General features: G+C 41.7%; 1 protein-coding gene across 2 annotated transcripts; it reads left to right on the forward strand.

Moving 5' to 3' along the window:
- The first annotated feature begins 510 nt into the window (after positions 1-510).
- Positions 511-24,388, forward strand: LOC111951003 (calpain-5-like). Of its 2 annotated transcripts, none has more exons than XM_023968955.2 (12): positions 511-1,097; positions 7,729-7,924; positions 9,041-9,172; positions 9,625-9,833; positions 9,932-10,124; positions 11,203-11,393; positions 11,531-11,608; positions 14,860-15,178; positions 20,788-20,990; positions 21,096-21,217; positions 22,979-23,115; positions 23,269-24,388. In XM_023968955.2, exons 2-12 carry the CDS (start codon positions 7,760-7,762, stop codon positions 23,449-23,451), a joined length of 1,932 nt encoding a protein of 643 aa, XP_023824723.1. In that variant the 5' UTR covers positions 511-1,097; positions 7,729-7,759; the 3' UTR covers positions 23,452-24,388. The 2 variants fall into 2 exon arrangements, with proteins under 2 accessions (XP_023824723.1, XP_070290706.1); XM_070434605.1 differs by lacking the exon at positions 511-1,097 and adding an exon at positions 6,061-6,294.
- The last annotated feature ends 949 nt before the right edge of the window (positions 24,389-25,337 follow it).

The raw sequence follows: 25,337 nt of genomic DNA on the forward strand, positions 1-25,337 counted from the left end.
AGTCGACGCGTAATCTGAACTATCTGCGACTGCATATTATACTTTTTATTTATTTGTATTATTAGAAATGTGTTTTTTTCTGTTAATGTTTGGTTATTATGGTTTTGTCTATCTTAGGGTTGGGGGGGGGGGAGGGGTATGTGTGAAAAACAACAAGAACATTTTATTTCTCAAATTGTTGATTGTCCTGTTTGGAACTAATAAATATATGTGTCATTTTTTTAAATCAAAATAGTTATATATACTTTATCTTTCTTGTGTTGTTATTATATAAAACAACGTTTGTGTATGGCTATATTTCAGATAAAACATTTTAACAATATAGGACCAATCTAACTTGTGTTATTAGGGCTCTAAAACAATACTAGTTGTGACCCCCCCCATGGATTTAAAATACCGTCTCAGGCATGTCATCCTGGAGCCTGGCCTGTCCGCCAAGCAAAAACTTGACAGAAAATCAATTCATAAGATTGCTGTAAGTACAGAAATTGTTTGCTCAGTTGGAAATGAAACTAGTCAGTTTGTGACAACAACTATGTGAGCTTATTTTAGTATTACAGACACTATCTATTTCCTGGGATGTCCAATGATCTTCTATGTAGAAGAACCCTTACCTTCTAGCAACTCTTGTGTGGCTCGTGAGTGTCACAGAGCAAAACAGATTACATGCGCGTTTGTGTGAGTCTCAGCTTTTCATAGTGGAATCATAATAGTTTTTGTAGTTCTAACTGTTCAGACTTTACAGACATTTTTGTGAGAAGAACAGTTTTGGGGATCTGCCACTGTCTCACAAACACTGTTCTAGCTCAGCCCCCGGTAATTGCACAAGGCTAATGGTTGGTATCAGCAGATGCAGAAGTCTGTAGCTCAAACACAGTGTTTAAAAGGGTCACTAAAACGTGCCGACGTTACCGTGGGACTCGGAGTCAAATGATGCAGACTGTTGTCCTAGGGAGGGGACAGACGGGAGGACACAACCCTTTGGCTGTAGCTGGAACATCCCAGTAGAACTTGACAAGGCGTATCAGAGGTGGCATCTTAACAACCCTGTAAGGAACTCCAGGACTCCCATTGGGATTCGAGGAGGACAAGAACAGGTAAGAGCCACAACACTGTGGAGAACTAGGCCTACATTTGATTTGACATTAACTTGAGCCATTTTTCTTGTGTATGAAGTTGTCAAATTGTCTTGTTTAAGAGGGCTACATAACATGTACTCCCCTTTTAGAAGCAGTATCACTCAATTTCTTCAGTAGCAGTTGTAGAGGGAACGGAACGCTGTCTATCACAGCCTCCACGAAACAACTTGCATCTAGGGCAGCTCTGCTATGTTAAACTGAAACCCAATTGGATGTGTTGGCCTACATACTCCCAATGAGATAGTGATTATAGTATTCCAAATACAACATGTATCATACAGACATTATGACAGTGAATTAAGTTTTTCTAGTTTTGCCACCATTCTTTTTCTAACTGTATTAGTAACAAAACCTTTAATAATGCATTCTTATGAACTTACCAAAATCATTTAAACAGCCACAGCTTTTTAGTAGATTGTTGGTGACACCGAGTCTAAGACTATTGTATCAGTATGCACTAAAATAGACCATTATCATAGTAAACACAACAACCGTGATAAGTTGAACAGTGACAGTGCGATTTGATTGATCATCTTCTGATTTCAGACAGGCCTAGTTTGGGTGGCTACTTGATATATGTCCTAAGATAAGCAGCTGTATCGTCACACTGCCTTCAATATTATGGGAAAAAGATGTAACTAGATTTACCAGTTTTGTCATTTTCTTAGGAGAACATGTGTCCAGTTTCTCCATCTTGTCCAATGTTGTTTAACACACATAGATGTTATTTAACCTTTATTTAACTAGGCAAGTCAGTTAAGAACAAATTCTTATTTACAATGACAGCCTAGGAACAGTGGGTAAACTGCCTTGTTCAGGGGCAGAACGACAGATTTTTACCTTGTCAGCTCGGGGACTCGATCTTGCAATCTTTCAGTTACTAGTCCAACACTCTAACCACTAGGCTACCTGCCACCCCATGTACCTGGCATGTGTGCCAGAATAAGTGTGGCTTCTTGCATATAAAGTGTCCGTTTGGGAATGTTTCGGCAGATCACTTTTGGGTAGCTCAAGGGGAGGCAGTATCTGAGCTGAGCCCGGTAGACCCCACCCGTGCCTTGTATGGTTAGTACAGGTTTTGCCTGAGAGATTTTTTCTTTTGAATAGAAACTTTGAAGTCTAGAACTTTGTAAATATAATTGAATTGTACATTTGTCACCATCATCACCAGCGCTGTGTAAATACATTGAACCCCAATTTACACCTCTACCTGCCTGCCTCCTGCTGAGGAATTTGGTGTGATATAAATGAATTATGAAAGTAATGTTTATTTAAAAAACATTAAAACATTAAACATTAACATTAAACATTAAACATAAAAAAAAATGTAATGGCCTTTTTTCATTTTGAGAACAAATGTCTGTGCATAGCCCTCACTACCCGGCTGGCAATGAGCACTCTGCAGCCTGCAGACCAGCCTGGTCTCATAGACTAGACCTTAATAAAGTAAACGTAAATCCGAGACACTCAGATTAGTATGATATGTTAGGTTTGGTGTGGGTGGGTGGGCGTATAACACTCATGTCTAGCAACCCAAAGGTTCCGAGTTTGAATCTCATTGTGGACAACTTGAGTTAATTAGCTACTTTGCAACTACTTAGCTAACCCTTCGCCTAACCCTAACCATTTTAGCTAACCCTTCCCTTAACCCTAACCCTAACCCTAACCTTAACCTTTTAACCTCATTTCTAAACTTAACCCTAACCTTAACCCTAACCACTAACCCTAACCCCTAGCCTAGTTAACATTAGCCACCTAGCCACCTAGCTAGAATTCGTAACATATCATACATTTAGCAGATACGTAACACATTGTACGTTTTGCAAATTATAACATATAATAGGAATTGTATTTCATAGCATATCATACAAAATGGGTGATGGACATCGAAAAATGAATACATACCATACGAACCTAACATATCATACTAAACGGAGTGTCTCGGATCTACCTACAGAATAATACGAAATGCTCTGAGACCAGGTGGTGCAGAAAGGCTTCCCTCCAAAGTGATGGTGTGGTGCAGACAGAACATGCTTTCTATCCAATTCTGCAGCCTCATCTACAAGTAGGCCATATGAATTTGCTTGCTCTGGGGCCTCATTCATCAAACGTGTGTGCACACCAAAAAATACACTCTTGCGCCATATTTCCGGCAAAGGTTGGTATTTATTTTGAACTTGACGGGAAAGTGCCTCCACGCAAATCTCAAACCATCCATGTGCACAACTTCTAGAAGGTTGATCAACTACTGCAAGCAAATAGGCTTATTGTTCGTTTGGGGAAAATGTGAGGTGTTTGATGCACCGGAATTATAATAATGCCAGGCTAATAAAAACATTTAAACGTAGGCCTGATAGAGCAAATGCATTTGCTGTTGGTAAGAAGATACCCGCATAACAGCATGTCGTATAATATTTTATTTTACTTTTATTATATAGGCCTAAATCATAATCATAGTGCAGTCCGTCTCTCCTTTTCTGACATGACTGATTTAAATGATTTCCCGCTTCACAACAAGTAGGAGGCTACCATTTATCAATCACTAATTTAATAGCCAAGCATGCTCTAAAGTAAATAGACCGGTAGCCTTGACAGTAGCCTATGTGAGTAGTGTGGGTAGGCTATAGTACTGCTGTGCAATAGGATTAGGAGCGTGACATCATATTTTAGCCTATTTAATTTCAGAGCCTATACTTAGGCAGGAGATATAAACAAAATAATGTAATAATAAACAACATATTGAACAACAATTCGTATTTTGCATAGAAGCGTGGGCTGTAACACTATACATTTTTTCTCACCCTTTTTGTGATATCCAATTGCGATCTTGTCTCATAGCTGCAACTCCCCAACGGGCTCGGGAGAGGCAAAGGTCAAGTCATGCGTCTTCCAAAACATGACCCGCCAATCCGCACTGCTTCTGAACACCCACTCGCTTAACCTGGAAGCCAGCTGCACCAATGTGTCAGAGGAAACACCGGTCAACTGATGACCGTTGTCAGCTTGCAGGTGCCCAGCCCGCCACAAGGAGTTGCTAGAGCGCCATGAGCCAAGTAAAGCCCCCACGGCCAAGCCATCCGCTAACCCAGACAACACTGTACCAATTGTGCACTGCCCTATGGGACTCCCGGTCACGGTGGGTTGTGACATAGCCGGGGATCAACACTGTGATGCAGTGCCTTAGACCGCTGCACCACTTGGGAGGTCACAGGCTGTAGCATTGACTTAGAAATTGTTCGAAAGGACAAATATAACCCTTTGGTTGTTCTCAATCTCTGACACTAGCACCTCTATTTAAGTCTAGGGAGAAAAAAAAATGTCTAAGCTTTTTTTGGTTGCACGTTTGTATTTCATAGTACGGTGTTGTATAGTCCCCACCGGCTTGAAAGGGAGGATTTTAACCAAATATGGTTAATTAGGGGGGTTTCGAAAGATCAGGCACGAGCACGGAGCCTGAGTTGGTTATCTGAGGCTGAGATGGTTATCTGAGGCTGAGATGGTTATCTGAGGCTGAGATGGTTATCTGAGGCTGAGTTGGTTATCTGAGGCTGAGATGGTTATCTGAGGCTGAGATGGTTATCTGAGGCTGAGATGGTTATCTGAGGCTGAGATGGTTATCTGAGGCTGAGANTATCTGAGGCTGAGATGGTTATCTGAGGCTGAGATGGTTATCTGAGGCTGAGATGGTTATCTGAGGCTGAGATGGTTATCTGAGGCTGAGATGGTCAATGGTTATCTCCTCCTGGTGTACATATTACGGTCGTAGGATTGTTTGATAAATCACACTTTTTCTATGCATAAGAACATTCTAAATTCCATTTGTAAGCAGTATTTTAGAATAGTTTATACACAATATTGATAAATGAGGCCCCTGTACTCCAGAGAAGTGACATGATATATCCCCAGTTGATATTGGCTGCTAAAATGAATGACTTTCAGCTCCAAATGCAGATGTAAAACGCAGATTCTTTTGTTTTTCTTGTGCGTGAGGGTCGCAAGTTTTGTACGACTCCTTTTTGAGGGTTGCAGGTCAAAATGTTTGAAAACCACTGGAATACATGACACTGGCAACAAATGGAGTTGGGTTGGATATAGTCATGGTAGACCACATTATTTCTTAAATATCTTCTATTTTGACTGGAATTGTTTTGGTCGTTGTTAATAAGTGTAAAATGTATTCAAGTTCAAAATAGTTCAGCAAAATACTTTACTCATCAGTGTGCTGCTTTCCCCTCGTTTTGTAATAATTCCTTAAAGAATCTGTGTCCCCTGGTGCAGGGAAATCTTTTTTGGGGTGCACTTTTTGTTGTTGTTGACCACATGCCCATCAAAATGTCTGTGCACAGCCCTGGTAAGTGCCTCTGATCTACTGCTCTTTGCTGCTATGCATGCACTCCAGCTAACCACCATATTCAATATCCACACAAGCCACTAGCCAGCCAGACATACACTCACCGGCCAGTTTATTTAGTAGACCCATATTGTACCGGGCCTGAATTCTTTGGGGCATTCTACACGGTGTCGGACACGTTCCACAGGGATTCCACCAATTTCTATGAGTGAGGTACAGTAGACAGTCGTTTTGCTGAGCTTTCTTTTAAAGATACTTAAATTGGGAATGATTGGTATAGGACTACACATATGTAAAATGTGTGCACCATGACTGTAAGTCGCTTTGGATAAAAGCATATATTATTACTTAATTAGCAGGTTGTCATTTATTGTCATGCGTCTTACCCTGGGGGCATCTCTGCAGAGTTCATGGTCGCTAGCTGGCACAGCCACAAAGTCATCAAATCTGACTTTAAACCTAACCCTAACCTTAACTACACTGCTAACCCTAATGCCTAACCTTAAATTAAGATCAAAAAGATTTTTTTTGTTTTCATACAGTTTTACTATATAGACAATCTAGACTTTGCAGCTGGCCCATCTAGAGGACATTGCTCAGTTCTGCCTCCAGGGCAAGATTCATTATGACAAATGTCTATAATATAAATAATACAATAAGCAACCTGCATATATTTAATTAAGTATCTCTTTGCTTTCTTTGTCTTAGTTTGAGGAAGATACATGCAATCAATGTACAATGTGGCTGTTCTGAGTGTGAAGGAAGGAGAGAGACAGTGTACAGGAGAGAGAGAAGGACAGAGTAAGATACAAATATTCGAATTTATTCCACTAATTATTCTAGTGTATTGAATGTGGGGGCTTTTCTGCTTAATGTTCTGTCTGAAAACTGAAGGTAGCAGAATGTTGGACATGATGATAATGAACTGTCATCATCCTCACGACAGCCTTATCATGAACTGAATCTCACTGTGATACTAATGGGCTTCGCTCTGAGAGGCATTTTCTAAAGTGTGTAATGTTTTTGGGAAATGTAATTACCGACAACTCACTGGGAGTTTAGAGCTTGATTGCGCTCCGGTGACAACAAAATGGAATTATTTGTGTCTGTGTTATTCATGGCAGACAGCAAAAGGACGTGACTGCAGTGGCAGACAGTCACAATATCAGATCTTGTTTATAAAGAGTTTGACCTCTGTGGTCAGGGGTCAGGGGGATGGGGTAAAGTGCCCTGTACCAGTCAAAGAGTTAGAAAATCATAATATTCCCAGAGGACAGAAGATGTTTTGAACAGATGTTTTTCGTCTGAAAACTTGGCACACATGGGATGTTTCCATCGCAAAACCAGTAAAAGTTTAGCCTTTTGCTGTTTTGGTAACACTTTATTTTTAAGGGTCCGTAATAAATAATTTACAAGACATTTAGAAAGTATTTACCATTTATTAATCATTACTCCCACATGTATAAACCATTTACTAATCATTACTAAAGCATCTTTTCAGCCCTTAATCTAAAGTGAGCGCTATTTATGCTTTTTAAATACTTTATACATATTTGAGTTACCACTGTAATTTCTCTCACAAAGATGTGTATGAAATTGCTCGACATTCCAGCAGTACCTGGTAAAAGAATAAGCACACAACACAGGATATTTAAGGAAATATGTATACAGTTGTGAAAAACTAGCTTACTAACTGTAAAACATGTGGGAGTAATTAGTAATAAAGGGTGAGCAAACTGTAAATGCCTTATAAATGGTTTATAAACGCCTTATAAATGTTTTTTATGGACCCTTAAAATAAAGGGTTACCGCTGTTTTTGAGTCAAAGGTCAGAGTACAGTAAAATCCATGGTTGACCCTAACTTTGAAAGTGATGTAGAGTATTTGTTCGTAGATTTTGTTTGCTGAAGACTGTTTTTACTTCCATTTATTAAAATATGCACAATAGTTAGCATATTGGGTATTGGATGTATTTATCCTGAGACCAATTGTTTGCCCTGTGGGAGTTTGCCTTGGAGACTATGTCCAAACTTCGATGATTCAAAGGAAAAATGCCATTACAACATTTTCCAAGAAAGCGCTACTCTGGGATTTATGGGATGTATTAGTGTATGGTATGCTGAGCTCTTGTCCAGACACCCAGAGTCAAAGGTGAACAATGACAGACCCTCAGCTGACAAGGACTCTCCAGATAGTCTGCCTATAAAATAACATGACGTCTTCTTCTGTGGTCAGTTTGCAGTTTGGAGATTGCAGCGTCTGAACCATGTTCTCCACGGCCACTTCATACAAGAACCAGCATTACTCGGAGCTGAAGAAGGAATGTCTGGAGGACAAGAAACTGTTTGAGGATCCAGAGTTTCCAGTTACCAACGCATCCCTGTTTTACAGGAAACCACCTCCTGGTATCGTGGAGTGGAAGAGACCAAGGGTGAGTGACTGAGACGACTAAACAGAGCACTTCAATTTGATTTTTGATTCACCTGAGCAGTCACCTGAGCAGTCACCTAAGCAGTCACCTGAGCAGTCACCTGTGAGCAGATTTGACCAAGAGAAAAATAAACCTGTGCTTTATTATTTTATATATATAATACCAAAAGCAGAGTCTGCATGCACTGTCTGCATGCAAAAACACCAAACAGGAAATAGAATGTCACAATTTGTATTGCTCGTGTTTTTACTCATAGTTTTGGGGGAAATGTTATTGCTTAAAACACCAATTTATAGGTTGATGTTTGATGTTAGTCAAATGGAAGCTTATCAGAGTGCTATAGACTGCTGTCTGGGACCAGATCATGACCTTCCTCTGGTGCAATATTGAAACCAATGTCATGTTTATGATTGAACTTTCATACGTTCTGGCTTTGACAAGACTTTTACAAGACCTCTGGCATTGATGTACAAACAGTATGACTGTGTTATATTTAGCCATATAAAGGTATTGTGGAAGGTGTTGTTTGCTCATACAATATTTTGTGATGGAGTACTTCAAAGGTCAATTCCTTTTGAGTGGTTGTCTCTGGAGGATTGTGTTAAAGGTTGTCCATAAGGAACAACAACGCTGGCCTTGGCGATGTATGTCATGGTGAATGTCATCCACAATGGTCATGGTGGTGACAGACAACAAACTGTGGTGTGAAATTGGGGTGAGGGTGTTACTGGGAATGGTCTCGAAGTGTGTACTTTACGTAGTGTGTGAGATATATAGTATATGACAGAACATGTTTCAATACTGTCAGAGAAAAAAATAATCTATGGTTGTATCACTGCCAATCTGTTCAGTGGTGGGAGACAGAGTTATAGTATTCCTGTTTAATTAATGTATTCCCTTATCTGTGCTTTATATGGCACGTTGCTCAAGTGACAAGAAGAGAAATTACAATTTCTTCTTTCTCACAAAAGTACAACACCTCAAGAGAGTTCCAACTCATTTTAAAACAAAACATGTTCAAAGCCAGAACTATTTGGTAAAAATATTGTTACAAGCATAATCACTGAGCACATTCTAAGATGTATTTGCATTTTCCAAATCCTCTCGTTGGTACAGGAAATCAGCGACGAGCCTCATCTGTTTGTGGAGGGCATCAGCTCCCATGACCTGAACCAGGGCCGTCTGGGTAACTGCTGGTTTGTGGCGGCGTGCTCCTGCTTGGCACTGAAACCAGACCTCTGGCAGAAGGTGAGTTTGATTTCCTCCTGTCTGGTCACAGTCTGAGATGAGCGTTGCAAGAGAAGACTGTATGTGTATTTCCGTGTGTATTAGTTTCCTTTAGTCCCCGTATGGAGATATACAGTACATGGTGCTGTTTGGGAAGGAACATATACATTATGTATGTGACGTATGTGGATGGGTGTCTATGTCATTCCAAACTGTTGATACCCGACTCAGTTTAATTAACATAGTTGATGTGAGGAATTCACCTGAGGGGCTTTTTACTGTCATTGAATGGAAAACAGTGTCATGTTTCCTTCTTAAATTACCCTACTATCCCTCAGCAACATTAATATTTTCCTTATATTCAAATGAACCTGGCTAGGAAAATAAGCACTCGCCAATATTCCCACCCAAGTTGAAAACTATGAACATTTTACTAGACATGTGGTTCACTGTGAAGCCCTGTGTGTTGACAGGTCATCCCTGACTGGAAGGAGCAGGAGTGGGACTCTAAGCACCCGGTGAACTACGCTGGCATCTTCCACTTCCAGTTCTGGGTGTTTGGGGAGTGGGTGGATGTGGTGGTGGATGACCGCCTGCCCACCATCAACAGAGAGCTCATCTACTGCCACTCCAAACTCAACAACGAGTTCTGGAGTGCCCTGCTTGAAAAAGCCTATGCCAAGTCAGTATACTCTAAACATTACTCAACCCTCCTTTCAACTCCCCTTTTTTGCCCTCTGACCTCTCTGTATCCTCTTCTGTCTCTCCTCTTGTCTCCAGGCTCTCTGGCTGCTATGAGTCGCTGGACGGGGGCAACACTGGTGATGCGGTTGTTGATTTCAGTGGAGCCGTGACAGAGGCCATTAACCTGGAGGCTGACGTTTTCCACAAAGACCAGGAGAAAATAGACAACCTGTTTGAGGACTTGCTCAAAGTCTACGACAGGGGTGGAATCATCAGCTGCTCCATCAAGGTCTGTCTTCTCAATTGATCGTGTTCAATTGGTCAGCACACTGTATATAGTCACAGGTAACTGTCACAGGGGCAGAACACACTGGGCAAACACTGATTAAATCAATGTTGTTTCAACGTATTGTGATGTGGGAATCAACGTGGAAAATACATTGGATTTGAAAAAAGTCATCAACCAGTACAGTTTCTCATTTCAACCAGCCTTGTAAACATTGAAATTATGGTAAAACTTCAACTTAAATACATTGACTTTAAACTGAAAAAGTCTATTATTAATATTGTGAATTTGGCATTCTATTTATAGGGCTAATGGTAACTACTTCTAAACTTCCAAAGCTCCAATCAACCATGGATGAATGAGTTTATACAGTGCCTTGCAAAAGTATTCATCCCGCTTGGCGTTTTTCCTATTTTGTTAAAAAAAAGCCCACCTGTGTGCAATCTAAGTGTCACATAATCTGTTACACGATCTCAGTATATATACACCTGTTCTGAAAGGCCCCAGAATCTGCCACACCACTAAGCAAGGGGCACCACCAAGCAAGCGGCATCATGAATACCAAGGAGCTCTCCAAACAGGTCAGGGACAAAGTTGTGGAGAACTACAGATCAGGGTTGGGTTATAAAAAAATATCTGAAACTTTGAACATCCCACGGAGCACCATTAAATCCATTATTAAAAAATTGAAAGAATATGGCACCGCAACAAGCCTGCCAAAAGAGGGCCGCCCACCAAAACTCACGGACCAGGCAAGGAGGGTATTAATCAGAGAGGCAACAAAGAGACCAAAGATAACCCTGAAGGAGCTGCAAAGCTCCACAGCGGAGATTTGAGTATCTGTCCATAGGACCACTTTAAGCCGTACACTCCACAGAGTGTACCCTAATTTCAATGTTTACAAGCCTGGTTGAAATTAAATTGAAAACCGTACTGGTTGATTACTTTAAAAAAAATCCAATGTATTTTCCACATTGATTCCATGTCACAATATGTTGACAAATGATGCTGAAACAACATTTATTCAACCAGTGTGTGCCCAGTGGGAAGTGACTGACTAATGTGTTTGTCACTCTCTTAGGCGTCTCCTTCTGAAATCGAGGCTTGGATGGCGTGTGGGCTAGTGAAGGGCCATGCCTACTCAGTGACTGCAGTGAAGAAGGTACGGTTGGGCCACGGTCTGATGGCCTACTTCCAGAACAAGACCATCCCCCTGATCCGCATGAGAAACCCCTGGGGAAAGACTGAGTGGAACGGAGCCTGGAGTGACAGGTGTGGAGGACATGGAGCCTTTATCCTCCCCGCTCACGTGCAGTTCAACCTCTCCACACTTCAGTGCCCATGTGAACACATCAACTCATTATTTCATTCTCCCTCTTTCCTGTTGTCTCTCCCCCTCCTCACTTCAGCTCAGCAGAATGGGAAAGGGTTGGCAGCATGGAGAGGGATAAGCTTGGCATCACAGTAGAAAACGATGGGGAGTTCTGGTGAGTGTAAACAAAACAATTAAAGACTATTATCTCTTCTGTTCAGCGCATGAGATAGTGGTTTATCTACCGTAAAATTTCAATTAATAGCCCGGGAGTTTATTTGCTTAAATCAACACAACAGGCACTTTTTAGAGGCAGGCTTCTATTTAAGCCATGCGTCTATTTCCTTAAATCACACAGCTTTTTCTCATTTGCCATAGTTAATTGTGTAATACCAGCATTCACTTCCAGCATTTTATAAAAATTCTTAATTTCCTGCACTAATGTGTTATCATTTATACACTGTATCACGTTTTTTTGTCTCAGCATGCCTCTATTTCTTTAAAGAAATATATATTTTCCTTAATAATAATTCTCCTCTGACTGTGATTTTTCGTCAGTTTTTACTTTTGTCACTAGAGGGCGATTGGCCGATTTCAAGGGGTCTGTACTCCCAAAGTTGTTGATTGTTTTTGTGCATGTTTTTGTATGGCTTATTTGATCAAACAGAAGTAATCAAATCAAATTTTATTGGTCACATACACATGGTTAGCAGATGTTAATGCGAGCGTAGCGAAATGCTTGTGCTTCTAGTTCCGACCATGCAGTAATATCTAACAAGTAATCTAACAATTTCACAACAACTAACTTTTACACGCAAGTGTAAAGGAATGAATAAGAATATGTACATATAAATATATGGATGAGCAATGGCCGAACGGCATAGGCAAGATGCAGTAGATGGTATAGAGTACAGTATATACATATGAGATTGTAGGGTAATGTAGGGTATGTAAACATTATATAAAGTGGCATTGTTTAAAGTGACATGCAATTTTTAATTATTAAAGTGGCTAGAGATTTGAGTCAGTATGTTGGCAGTAGCCACTCAATGTTAGTGATGGCTGTTTAACAGTCTGATGGCCTTGAGATAGAAGCTGTTTTTCAGTCTCTCGGTCCCAGCTTTGATGCACCTGTACTGACCTCGCCTTCTGGATGATAGCGGGGTGAACAGGCAGTGGCTCGGGTGGTTGTTGTCCTTGATGATCTTTTTGGCCTTCCTGTGACATCGGGTGTTGTAGGTGTCCTGGAGGGCAGGTAGTTTACCTCCGGTGATGCGTTGTGCAGACCTCACCACCCTCTGGAGAGCCTTATGGTTGTGGACGGAGCAGTTGCCATACCAGGTGGTGATACAGCCCGACAGGATGCTCTCGATTGTGCATCTGTAAAAGTTTGTGAGTGTTTTTGGTGACAAGCCAAATTTCTTCAGCCTCCTGAGGTTGAAGAGGCGCTGTTGCGCCTTCTTCACCACGCTGTCTGTATGGGTTGACCATTTCAGTTTGTCTGTGATGTGTACGCCGAGGAACTTAAAACTTTCCACCTTCACTATTGTCCCGTCGATGTGGATAGGGGGGTACTCCCTCTACTGTTTCCTGAAGTCCACGATCATCTCCTTTGTTTTGTTGACGTTGAGTGTGAGGTTATTTTCCTGACACCACAGTCCGAGGGCCCTCACCTCCTCCCTGTAGGCCGTCTCGTCGTTGTTGGTAATCAAGCCTACCACTGTAGTGTCGTCTGCAAACTTGATGATTGAGTTGGAGGCTTGCATGGCCACGCAGTCATGGGTGAACAGGGAGTACGGGAGAGGGCCGAGAACGCACCCTTGTGGGGCCCCAGTGTTGAGGATCAGCGGGGTGGAGATGTTGTTTCCTACCCTCACCGTCAGAAAGTCCAGGACCCAGTTGCACAGGGCGGGGTCGAGACCCAGGGTCTCAAGCTTAATGATGAGTTTGGAGGGTACTATGGTGTTAAATGCTGAGCTGTAGTCGATGAACAGCATTCTTACATAGGTATTCCTCTTGTCCAGATGGGTTAGGGCAGTGTGATTGCGATTGCGTCGTCTGTGTACCTATTGGGGCGGTAAGCAAATTGGAGTGGGTCTAGGGTGTCAGGTAGGGTGGAGGTGATATGATCCTTGACTAGTCTCTCAAAGTACTTCATGATGACGGAAGTGAGTGCTACGGGGCGATAGTCGTTTAGCTCAGTTACCTTAGCTTTCTTGGGAACACGAACAATGGTGGCCCTCCTGAAGCATGTGGGAACAGCAGACTGGGATAGGGATTGATTGAATATGTCCGTAAACACACCAGCCAGCTGGTCTGCGCATGCTCTGAGGACGCGGCTAGGGATGTCGTCTGGGCCGGCAGCCTTGCGAGGGTTAACACATTTAAATGTTTTACTCACGTTGGCTGCGGTGAAGGAGAGCCCGCAGGTTTTGGTAGCGGGCCGTGTCGGTGGCGCTGTATTGTCCTCAAAGCGAGCAAAGAAGTTGTTTAGTTTGTCTGGGAGCAAGACATCGGGGTCCGCGATGGGGCTGTTTTTTTTATTGACTGTAGACCCTGCCACATACCTCTCGTGTCTGAGCCATTGAATTGCGACTCTACTTTGTCTCTATACTGACACTTAGCTTGTTTGATTGCCTTGCGGAGGAATAGCTACACTGTTTGTAATGCTTAGGTTGTTACGAGTGTGCTAATATAAGTAGGACACGTGACATCCAGACAACTTTGAGAAAAAACACTTTATATTGGAGTTGTGCCTGATGTTCACGAGCCACTGTCGAGTCCCCAATAACCGGATGTTACAGTTTTCAGGAGAAATGGAAAAAGAGCCTGTGACACGATTTCCACTTTGGAACGTTATCAAGGCGACACTCCATCTTAACTCCTCCACAGTTACTGGATTGGTTGAACAGTGCAGAACAGAACTTCCCTCAAAAAAATGTTCTTCTACTTGTCAAGACCAGTATGTAGGAGATCTGGTTTCAGGTGTTACTTTTATGCTTTCTACGTTAGATTAGTTGTTCACATACATATCTGCCCTCTCATTGGCCAGAATGGTCCCACCTGATCTTGACTCTTCCTGACTGCCTACCATTTTTGAAGACACTTATTTTCATTGTTAGAGCGGCCACTTGAGTATCTGGTCAATATAATTGATCATCTGTGTAAAAACAGATTTCCATAATTATTTCAATTCATTCCTGAATTATTTATTGTAACAAATAAAACATTAAACCTAAAAAAAATCATGATATTTCATGGAAACCTAGTAAACAATTCATTTAGACCCAGCATTTATTTGAAACCGGTGTAAATTTGCTGAAATGTGTGCTGATGCCCAGCTATCAAAAGGGACTGCGTTTGATTGAAGTTTTATAGTATCTACCAGTCTTAATTTGTGTCTCTCTCTGTGTGTTATCTCCATAGGATGGCGTTTCCAGACTGGTGTAAGTACTTCACGGATGCAGACGTGTGTCATCTCATCAACACTTCTCTGCTCACCATCCACAAGACATGGCACGAAGTGGTGCATTTCGGGAGTTGGACCAAGCATTCAGAGCCTCTGCACAACCGCTGTGGCGGCTGCATGAACTACAAACAGACCTTCCTACAGAACCCCCAGTACCTGTTTGACATGACCAAGGAGGTGGACGAGGTTCTGATCTCCCTACAGCAGAGAGACATGAAGATCCACAGACGTATCGGCCAAGGAGAGAACCTCACCCTTGGCTTCACCGTCTTCAAGGTAGTTCATATTAACACTCTCTTAGATTGACTGCAGTGGGACTGGGGTGAGAGACTGGGTCAGTGAGGGTTTGTCCAAAGGACAGGGTGCATGTCTGGAGCGTGGGGCGTTGGTCCAACTGCAGTTTATTTTAGGGGAGAAGTTCTCTGTGCTACATGTTTGGCTTCCCCATCCGTACAAGAATTTGGCTAAATCAATGGAATTTCCCTTTTCTCTCTTCATCCGTTGAACAAACAGCAAATCAGCCAGTGGGTGTTTACAATAATGGGTAGACATTACCTATAATGGCAACATTGGCCAATGAGACCTGTAATCACGAAACGAATCGGTAACACTTCATTTTAAGGGGTTCTTATTACAGTGTAAATACATGCAGTTAATTGTAACTTGATTGAGTTTACTAAAACAGATAAGATATAGGTCAACCTCACTGACTGGGGTCTACCATATGGGTGTCCTCCCAGATTATAATAAACAAAGTACTTATAATTACTGTGTGCAGTACCCATTATGACAACCTGATACTCTTTGCCATCCAAGTGAGAGGCTAAACCCACAAGTACACCACAGAGTACATGTAATACATGCATAAGTACAACGTAATTACTCGGTGTTACACAGGATTTAGCTACTTCAAATGAAGCGTATCTTGTAATTAATGTGTGAGAGCATTCGGAAAGTATTCAGCCCTTTTTCCACATTTTGTTACATTACAACTTTATTCTAAAATTGATGAAATAAATGTTTTCCCTCATCAAGCTACACAAAATACCCCATAATGACAAAGCGAAAACATTTTTTTTTTTTTACTTTTGCAAATTTATACAAAAAAAACAGGAATACCCTATTTACATAAGTATTCATACCCTTTGCTATGAGACTCAGTATTGAGCTCAGGTGCATCCTGTTTCCATTGATCATCCTTGAGATGTTTCTACAACTTGATTGGAGTCCACCTGTGGTAAATTCAAGTGATTGGACATGATTTGGAAAGGCACACATCTGTCTATATAAGGTCCCACAGTTGACAGTGCATGTCAGCGCAAAAATCAAGCCATGAGGTGGAAGGAATTGTCCCTAGAGCTCCGAGACAGGATTATGTCGAGGCACAGAAGTGGGGAAGGGTACCAAAACATTTCTGCAGCATTGAAGGTCCCCAAGAACACAGTGGCCTCCATCATTCTTAAATGGAAGAAGTTTGGAACCACCAAGACTCTTCCTAGACCTGGCCGCCCGGCCAAACTGAGCAATCTTGGGAGGTGACCAAGAACCCGATGGTCGCTCTGACAGAGTTCCAGAGTTCCTTTGTGGAGATGGGAGAACCTTCCAGAAGGACAACCATCTCTGCAGCACTCCACCAAGCAGGCCTTTATGGTAGAGTGGCTAGACGGAAGCCACTCCTAAGTAAAATGCACATGACAGCCCACTTGAAGTTTGCCAAAAGGCACCTAAAGGACTTTCAAACCATGAGCAACAAGGTTCTCTGGTCTGATGAAACCAAGATTGAACTATTTGGTCTGAATGTCTGGCAGAAACCTGGCACCATCCCTACGCTGAGGTATGTTGGTGGCAGCATCACACTGGTGGGGGATGTTTTTCAGCGTCAGGGACTGGGAGACTAGTCAGGATCGAGGGAAAGATGAATGGAGCAAAGTACAGAGAGGCCTCAGACTGGGGCGAATGTTCACCTTCCAACAGGACAACGACCCTAAGCACACAGACAAGACAACGCAGGAGTGGCTTTGGGACAAGTTCTCTGAATGTCCTTGAGTGGCCCAGCCAGATACCGGACCTGAATCCAATCTGGGGAGACATGAAAAGAGCTGTGCTGCGACGCTCCCCATCCAACCTGACAGAGCTTGAGAGGATCTGCAGAGAAGAATGGGAGAAACTCCCCAAATACAGGTGTGCTAAGCTTGTAGCGTCATACCCAAGAAGACTCAAGGATGTAATCACTGACAAAGATGCTTCAACAAAGTACTGAGTAATGGGTCTGAATACTTATGTAAATGTGATATTAAGTTTTTTCATTTTTATAAATTTGCAAAAATTTATAAAAACCTCTTTTTGCTTTGTCATTATAGGGTATTGTGTGTACATTGATAACGGGAAAATATAATTGAATCCATTTTAGAAAAAGTCTTTAACGTAACAAAATGTTGAAAAAGTCAAGGGGTCTGAATACTTTCCGAATGCACTGTATACAGTACATGATCAATCCTGACAATCTGGCCCTCATTTTAAGGCTTCTGGAAGAACCATCCAAGTGGGATGTACACCACAGAGTACATGTAATATCTGCATAAGTATAATGTAATTACTAGGTGTTACACTTTTTAAACTAATTAAATCCTGTGTAACACCTAGTAATTACATTGTACTTATGCAGATATTACATGTACTCTGTGAAAGTTGCGCCCCTGTTCATAAGTACAAGGTTGGCCTAGTTGTTACACAGGATTTTGCTATTTAAAGTGAAGTGTAACTTTATATAGAAATTGCTCATAGGTAACTATAATTACTCATTACTCATTATCAAGTAAAATACTTACAAACAAAAGATGAGATTTTAGTTTCATCAACTTTACTGCAACAGAATAATAAGGATTTTTATTGTTAGATTAATACTTTTATTAATTAGATTAAACAAAGCTATAGGCCTACTCAATAACATAAAAATAACTATTCTAGTGGTGATTTAAAATCTAAAGCTTATATAATATGGTGAGTAGCCTAGATAGCTAGCTATTTTTAACATTACAAGTAACAATAGAAATCGACAACTCCGTCTGACTGTCTTTATCTGTTTCTTTCTTGTAAGCCTTTCCCATCCTGTAGTCTGATACCTTGTGAGAATCTGTGGTAGAGAAGAAGAATGTATGACTTAGCATAGACGCTCTACATTATCCCTAATTATCATCATAATTTCTATAGTTTAGGCATATATAGTATACAGTGCCTTCAGAAAGTATTCACACCCCTTGACTTTTACAAATGAATTACAAAGTGAAAAGCTTAAATGTCTTGAGTCAATAAGTATTCAACCCCTTTGTTATGGCAAGCCTAAATGAGTTCAGGAGTAACATGTTGCTTACAAGTCACATAATAAGTTGTATAGACTCACTCTGTGTGAAATAATAGTGGTTAATATGATTTTTTAATGATTAACTCGTCTCTGTACCCCACACATACAATTATCTGTAAGGTCCCTCAGTCGAGCAGTGAATTTCAAACACAGATTCAACCACAGGGAGGTTTTCCAATGCTTTACAAAGGGCACCTATTGGTAGATGGGTAAAAACATTTAAGCAGACATTGAATGTCCCTTTGAGCATGGCGAGGTTATAAATTACACTTTGGATAGTCTTCAATACACCCAGTCACTACAAAGATACAGGTGTCCTTCCTAACTCAGTTGCCGGAGAGGAAGGAAACCCCTCAGGGATTTCACTAGCAGGCCAACGGTGACTTTAAAACAGTTACAGAGTTTAATGGCTGTGATAGGAGAAAACTGAGGATGGATCAATAACATTGTAGTTACTCCACAATACTAACCTAATTGACAGAGGGAAAAGAAGGAAGCTTGTACAGAATAAAATTTAAAAAAACATGCATTCTGTTAGCAACAAGGAACTAAAGTAATACTGCAGAAAATGTGGCAAAGCAAACCACGTTTTGTCCTGAATACAAAGTGTTATGTTTGGGACAAATCCAATAAAACACATTTTCAAGCATAGTGGTGGCTGCATCATGTTATGAGTATGCTTGTATTGGTTAAGGACTGGAAAGTTTTTCAGGATAAAAAAGAAACAAAATGGAGCTAAGCACAGGCAAAATCCTAGAAGAAAACCTGGTTCAGTCGGCTTTCCACCAGACTCTAGAAGATGAATTCACCTTTCAGCAGGAAAATAACCTAAAACACAAGGCCAAATCTACACGAGTTGCTTACCAAGAAGACAGTGAATATTCCTGAGTGGCGGAGTTACAGATTTGACTTAAATCTACTTGAAAATCTATGGCAAGACCTGAAAATGGTTGTCTAGCAATGATCAACAATCATTAATTCAGGTGTGGAAAGCTCTTAGAGATTTACCCAGAAAGACCCACAGCTGTGTCTACAAGTATTGACTCGGCTGTGAATACTTATGTAAATGAGATATTCTGTATTTCATTTTCAATACATTTGCAAAAAATTCTAAAAACATGGTTTTACTTTGTCATTACGGGGTATTGTGTGATGATTAATACATTTTGAAATCAGGCTGTAACACAACGAAATGTGGAATAAGTCAAAGGGTATGAATACCTTCTGAAGGCACTGTAGCTAGTTAGGCCAAGTTAGCTACCTAGCTAGTTGTTGTGTTATCCAGCTAGCAATAATAGTGCTTGTGTCGACACAAGTAGTTCGCCAGCAAGCTAACGTTAACATGCTGGGTGTGTCTCACATAATACCCTTAGGCTACCCTGAGGACAAGGTTCAGGGAAGATAAGACCACCGAGCCCAGCTAATGTTAGCTATCTAGTTAGCTAGCGAGTAGTGATCATAGCATATTTGCCAGCTTTAGGTAGTTAGCTAGCTAGTTAGTCAAGAATAGACAATTAGGTGGTGTGCTAGCTAATCCCCCCCAAAATTGACAGATTGCATGGAAAGTATATTCTGTACATGGTAACTATACTGAACAACAATATAAATGCAACATGCAATAATAAAAAATATTTGACTGAGTTACAGTTCATATAAGGAAATCAGTCAATTGAAATAAATTCATTAGGCCCTAATCTATGGATTTCACATGACTAGGAATACAGAAATGCATCTGTTGGTCACTGATACAGTACCATTAAAATAAGTAGGAGCGTGGATCATTAAACCTGTCAGTATCTGGTGTGACCACCATTTGCTTCATGCAGCGCGACATCTCCTTCGCATAGAGTTGATCAGGCTGTTGATTGTGGCCTGTGGAATGTTGTCCCACTCTTCAATGCCTGTGTGAAGTTGCTGGATATTGGTCGGAACTGGAACACGCTGTCGTACACGTCAATCCAGAGCATCCCAAACTTGCTCAATGGGTGACATGTCTGGTAAGTATGCAGGCCTTGGAAGAACTGGGACATTTTCAGCTTCCAGGAATTGTGTACAGATCCTTGCGACATGGGGCCGTGCATTATCATGCTGAAACATGAGGTGATGGCGGCAGATGAACTGCACGAGAATGGGCCTCGGGATCTTGTGCATTCAAATTGCCATTGATAAAATGCAATTGTGTTCGTTGTCCGTAGCTTATGCCAGCCCATACAATAACCCCACCGTCACCATTGGCACTATGTTCACAGTTTTGACATGATGCCATACAGTGTGCAAATACTCACCTTTGATGGTCACTGGTAAGCTGGAGAAGTGTGTTCTTGACCCATTGTCAAATGCACAATTAAATGATTTAACAATTTAAAATATTGTTTATCATGTGGTTTGTGCAGGCTGGAATATGGTGAAATACCCCTTAAATAAAATGAAGTGTTACCAATGATTTAGAGTTTCAATCTGTTCAAGCTGAAATAACAAACATTGGCGAACAGTCATGGTGAGAAATGATTTCTTCTGATTTAAGGTGGAACTGAACAGAAAGTACCGCATGCATAACATCATCACCCAGATGAACGTGCAAACGTCGAAGTACATCAACGCCCGCACGGTGTTCACGAGGGTCACGCTCCCCAAGGGTCGCTACATCATCATCCCCTCCACCTTAAAACCGGAGATTCTGGGAGAGTTCATGCTGCGTGTTTACACTGATGTAGACTCAGGATGCAGGTACTGGAACTAGACCTGTGGCATAGCTAAGAGCCCTATTTAGATGTAATAACACACTTTAGTATGATGTCGATGCAGTTTTTAGCATTACTTTTTGTCTCTCAGAGAGCTAACAGAACACAAACCCAGGATGAGGTGTTGGAGTGCATTCACTGGCTACCCCCATGCTGTGTCCCAGATCTACATCCACGGAGCAGAGGGGCTGGAGAACCAGGACAGCACAGGGGGTTAGGGAACGCTCCACAACCTCTAATGAATACTATACATTACAGGGAAACATAAGTCAGAAATAGACATTATGAGAGTATACTCGGCATGACCTCTAATGAATACTATACAGTCGTGGCCAAACGTTTTGAGAATGACACAAATATTAATTTTCACAAAGTCTGCTGCCTCAGTTTGTATGATGGCAATTTGCATATACTCCAGAATGTTATGAAGAGTGATCAGATGAATTGCAATTAATTGCAAAGTCCCTCTTTGCCATGCAAATGAACTGAATCCCCAAAAAACATTTCAACTGCATTTCAGCCCTGCCACAAAAGGACCAACTGACATCATGTCAGTGATTCTCTCGTTAACACAGGTGTGAGTGTTGACGAGGACAAGGCTGGAGATCACTCTGTCATGCTGATTGAGTTTGAATAACAGACTGGAAGCTTCAAAAGGAGGGTGGTGCTTGGAATCATTGTTCTTCCTCTGTCAATCATGGTTACCTGCAAGGAAACACGTGCCGTTATCATTGCTTTGCACAAAAAGGGCTTCACAGGCAAGGATATTGCTGCCAGTAAGATTGCACCTAAATAAACCATTTATCGGATCATCAAGAACTTCAAAGAGAGCGGTTCAATTGTTGTGAAGAAGGCTTCAGGGCGCCCAAAAAAGTCCAGCAAGCGCCAGGACCGTCTCCTACAGTTGATTCAGCTGCGGGATCGGGGCACCACCAGTACAGAGCTTGCTCAGGAATGGCAGCAGGCAGGTGTGAGTCCATCTGTACGCACAGTGAGGCAAATACTTTTGGGGGATGGCCTGGTGTCAAGAAGGGCAGCAAAGAAGCCTTTTCTCTCCAGGAATAACATCAGGAACAGACTGATATTCTGCAAAAGGTACAGGGATTGGACTGCTGAGGAAGGGGGTAAGGTCATTTTCTCTGATGAATCCCCTTTCCGATTGTTTGGGGCATCCGGAAAAAAAGCTTGTCCGGAGAAGACAAGGTGAGCGCTACCATCAGTCCTGTGTCATGCCAACAGTAAAGCATCCTGAGACCATTCATGTGTGCGGTTGCTTCTCAGCCAAGGGAGTGGGCTCACTCACAATTTTGCCTAAGAACACAGCCATGAATAAAGAATGGTACCAACACATCCTCCGAGAGCAACTTCTCCCAACCATCCAGGAACAGTTTGGTGACGAACAATGCCTTTTCCAGCATGATAGAGCACCTTGCCATAAGGCAAAAGTGATAACTAAGTGGCTCGGGGAACAAAACATCAATATTTTGGGTCCATAGCCAGGAAACTCCCCAGACTTTAATCCCATTGAGAACTTGTGGTCAATCCTCAAGAGGCGGGTGGACAAACAAAAACACACAAATTCTGACAAACTCCAAGCATTGATTATGCAAGAATGGGCTGCCATCAGTCAGGATGTGGCCCAGAAGTTAATTGGCAGCATGCCAGGGCGGATAGCAGCGGTCTTGAAAAAGAAGGTTCAACACTGCAAATATTGACTCTTTGCATCAAATTCATGTAATTGTCAATAAAAGCCTTTGACACTTATGAAATGCTTGTAATTATACTTCAGAATTCCATAGCAACATCTGACAAAAATATCTAAAGACACTGAAGCAGCAAACTTTGTGGAAAATAATATTTGTGTCATTCTCAAAACTTTTGGCCACGACTGTGGGAAACATAAGTCAGAAATAGACATCACAAGAGTTTACTCAGCATGACCTTATGGCTGGTTCATACTGTGTCATTGTGCAGGTGCAGATCCATATGTGATCGTGTCCTGTGAGGGCCACTCAGTCCGGTCAACAGTTAAGGCAGACACCCTGGACCCGGTGTTTGAGACCAGAGCCATCTTCTACAGAAAGAAGCCCAGGAAGCCAATCACTGTGGAGGTAAGATATAGAGGTGTCAAATATCATAAATACCAATGGGAACTAAAGATAAAGTGATTCATGAATTGGTACACTTGATGTTCTTAGTGTTAGTGTAGTTTTCATGCTTTGGTCTTACCTGGTCTACCCCTCCCTTCTTGTCCTCTTCCCCAGGTGTGGAATAGTAACGCTGTGAAGGACCAGTTCCTGGGCCAGGTGGTTCTGACAGGCTCATTAAAAGACTCGACCAAACCCCAGAGGCTCCAGCTAAGGAAAAGAGGCAGAGCCATGGCCGACGAGATGCCTGGCTCCATCACCCTCCGCATCGTCACCTGCACCGAGCTCACAGAGATGTGACCTGGATCAGCTGACTACTACCTGGGTCACATTGACAATGTATACAACACTCTTGTCACCTCTTGCTTGCAATAACAACGCCAGAAGGAGACTTTGGACAGGAGCTTATCACCACAAGACATCATTTGGTTGTCAGAATGTCTATGAATGTGAGCTCATAATCTTTTAAGGACTGGCATGGTCATTGACCAAGAAGAACCTTCAAGCCTTCCGGAGTACATTTTTTCTTACTGTTATTGCATTACTTTGTGTTTTGTAAAGAGACAAGTTATGCCTTTTTGAAAGGTGAATGAATGTGAAAAAGTCCGCATGAAGCAAGACAAAATGCAATTATTTTATACTAAACTATACACTCTGAAACACAATAGCTCACTGAAGTGATACACATATCGTATCTGTCTACAAAATGATGCAGCATATACATTTTAATAGCATGTTTGTTATCATATAGAAATGTATGTGCCTCTTTTGATATTGTTGAGAAACAGACCAAATGTTTAAGTTTTTGCTACACAATATTGTAAAGTCTTGAATAACCTGAATGTACAGTATCTACAGTGTAAGTTTTGGACTACGGTCATCAATTTGTATCCTTCCACTGAGCAACTTGAAATGTCTAAAGGGTATACTGCATGTGTCTAAACTACCGTACTCCCTTGCTCAAAATGACTTGCCGGGTAATCCCTACTTAAAGGTCAAAGTAAATCTATTCAAACCAAAAAGTTAATTTACAATGATGTTTTATTTATTTTTTATTTCAGTCCAGTTCCCAAACTGCAGTATTTTGTTGTTTTACACTCAAGACACAGCCATGCACAATTCATAATTTAAAAAAGTCTATAGCTTTAACCACAATTAAAAATAGCTTATCCGAAACCTTAGTTTCCCCCTGTCGCTTTTTCTCATCTGTCTGTTTCCAAAGATGGGGCCTGCTGAGGTTTACCAGATGGATCAGCAGTTTACAAACCCAGATGATAATAATAGTAGAATAATAATAGGAATAATTTAAAAAGAAACGCTTTTTTGTCTTTGTTCCATTCTCTTGATACACATTTATAGAGGAATTTTCACACCACGTGTACAGGTTTACACATTCAAAAGAGAGGAATGTACAGAAGCGACCGCAGAAGAGGAGCGGACCGGCGGGGCGGGGTGGGGCAGGCCGGGGAGCCGCTAGCTGTCCCAGAGTTCATCTTTGTGCTCATAGTTCAGGTACATAGGTGAGACCAAAGGTCACAGGGCAGATAGTCTCTGTGAGGTCCCTGATACTCTCAGCCACAGGCACACTCAGCAGTCGTGCTCCGGACAGACAGACAGGCTCCATGGGCGTGCTGGAGACAGACGGGACTGCTTCCAATGGCTCTGTGTCCAGGTGGAGTACAGTCTAACACAACCCAAGCAGGATTGTTCCATCCAGGAGTGTAGAGACAATGTTTATTTTCTTGTTCAATTTCCAGGGTGCAAACCATTTACAAATACATAGGCCTACTATAGAGCAACCTGAATATTGTCATTGCATTTTTTCCATCTTATTTACATACATACACACATATTCTAACAATGTTAGCCTACTTGGAAAATGAATTAACACGTGTTGCTTCCCATGCATGAAATCGGCCATGTCCTCCTTGCAATGGCTCTCCTGCATTTCTACAGTACGTATAGCCTACAGGGGTGGTACGAGTGAGCAGCTACCCTGCACCTCACCGGCTGAGTTAAGGTGGACAACAGGAGTGGCATCTAGTGCTGAGGTAGCTCTCTCGCTTACAAACACACACACACGTGCTCACACATGTGTACACACAGCCACTCATGCATACACTCCCATTCATCTGCACACGCACACACACACACACACACACACACACACACACACACACACACAC

The sequence above is a fragment of the Salvelinus sp. IW2-2015 genome, linkage group LG23, assembly GCF_002910315.2.
Source record: "Salvelinus sp. IW2-2015 linkage group LG23, ASM291031v2, whole genome shotgun sequence".
Classification (NCBI taxonomy): domain Eukaryota; kingdom Metazoa; phylum Chordata; class Actinopteri; order Salmoniformes; family Salmonidae; genus Salvelinus; species Salvelinus sp. IW2-2015.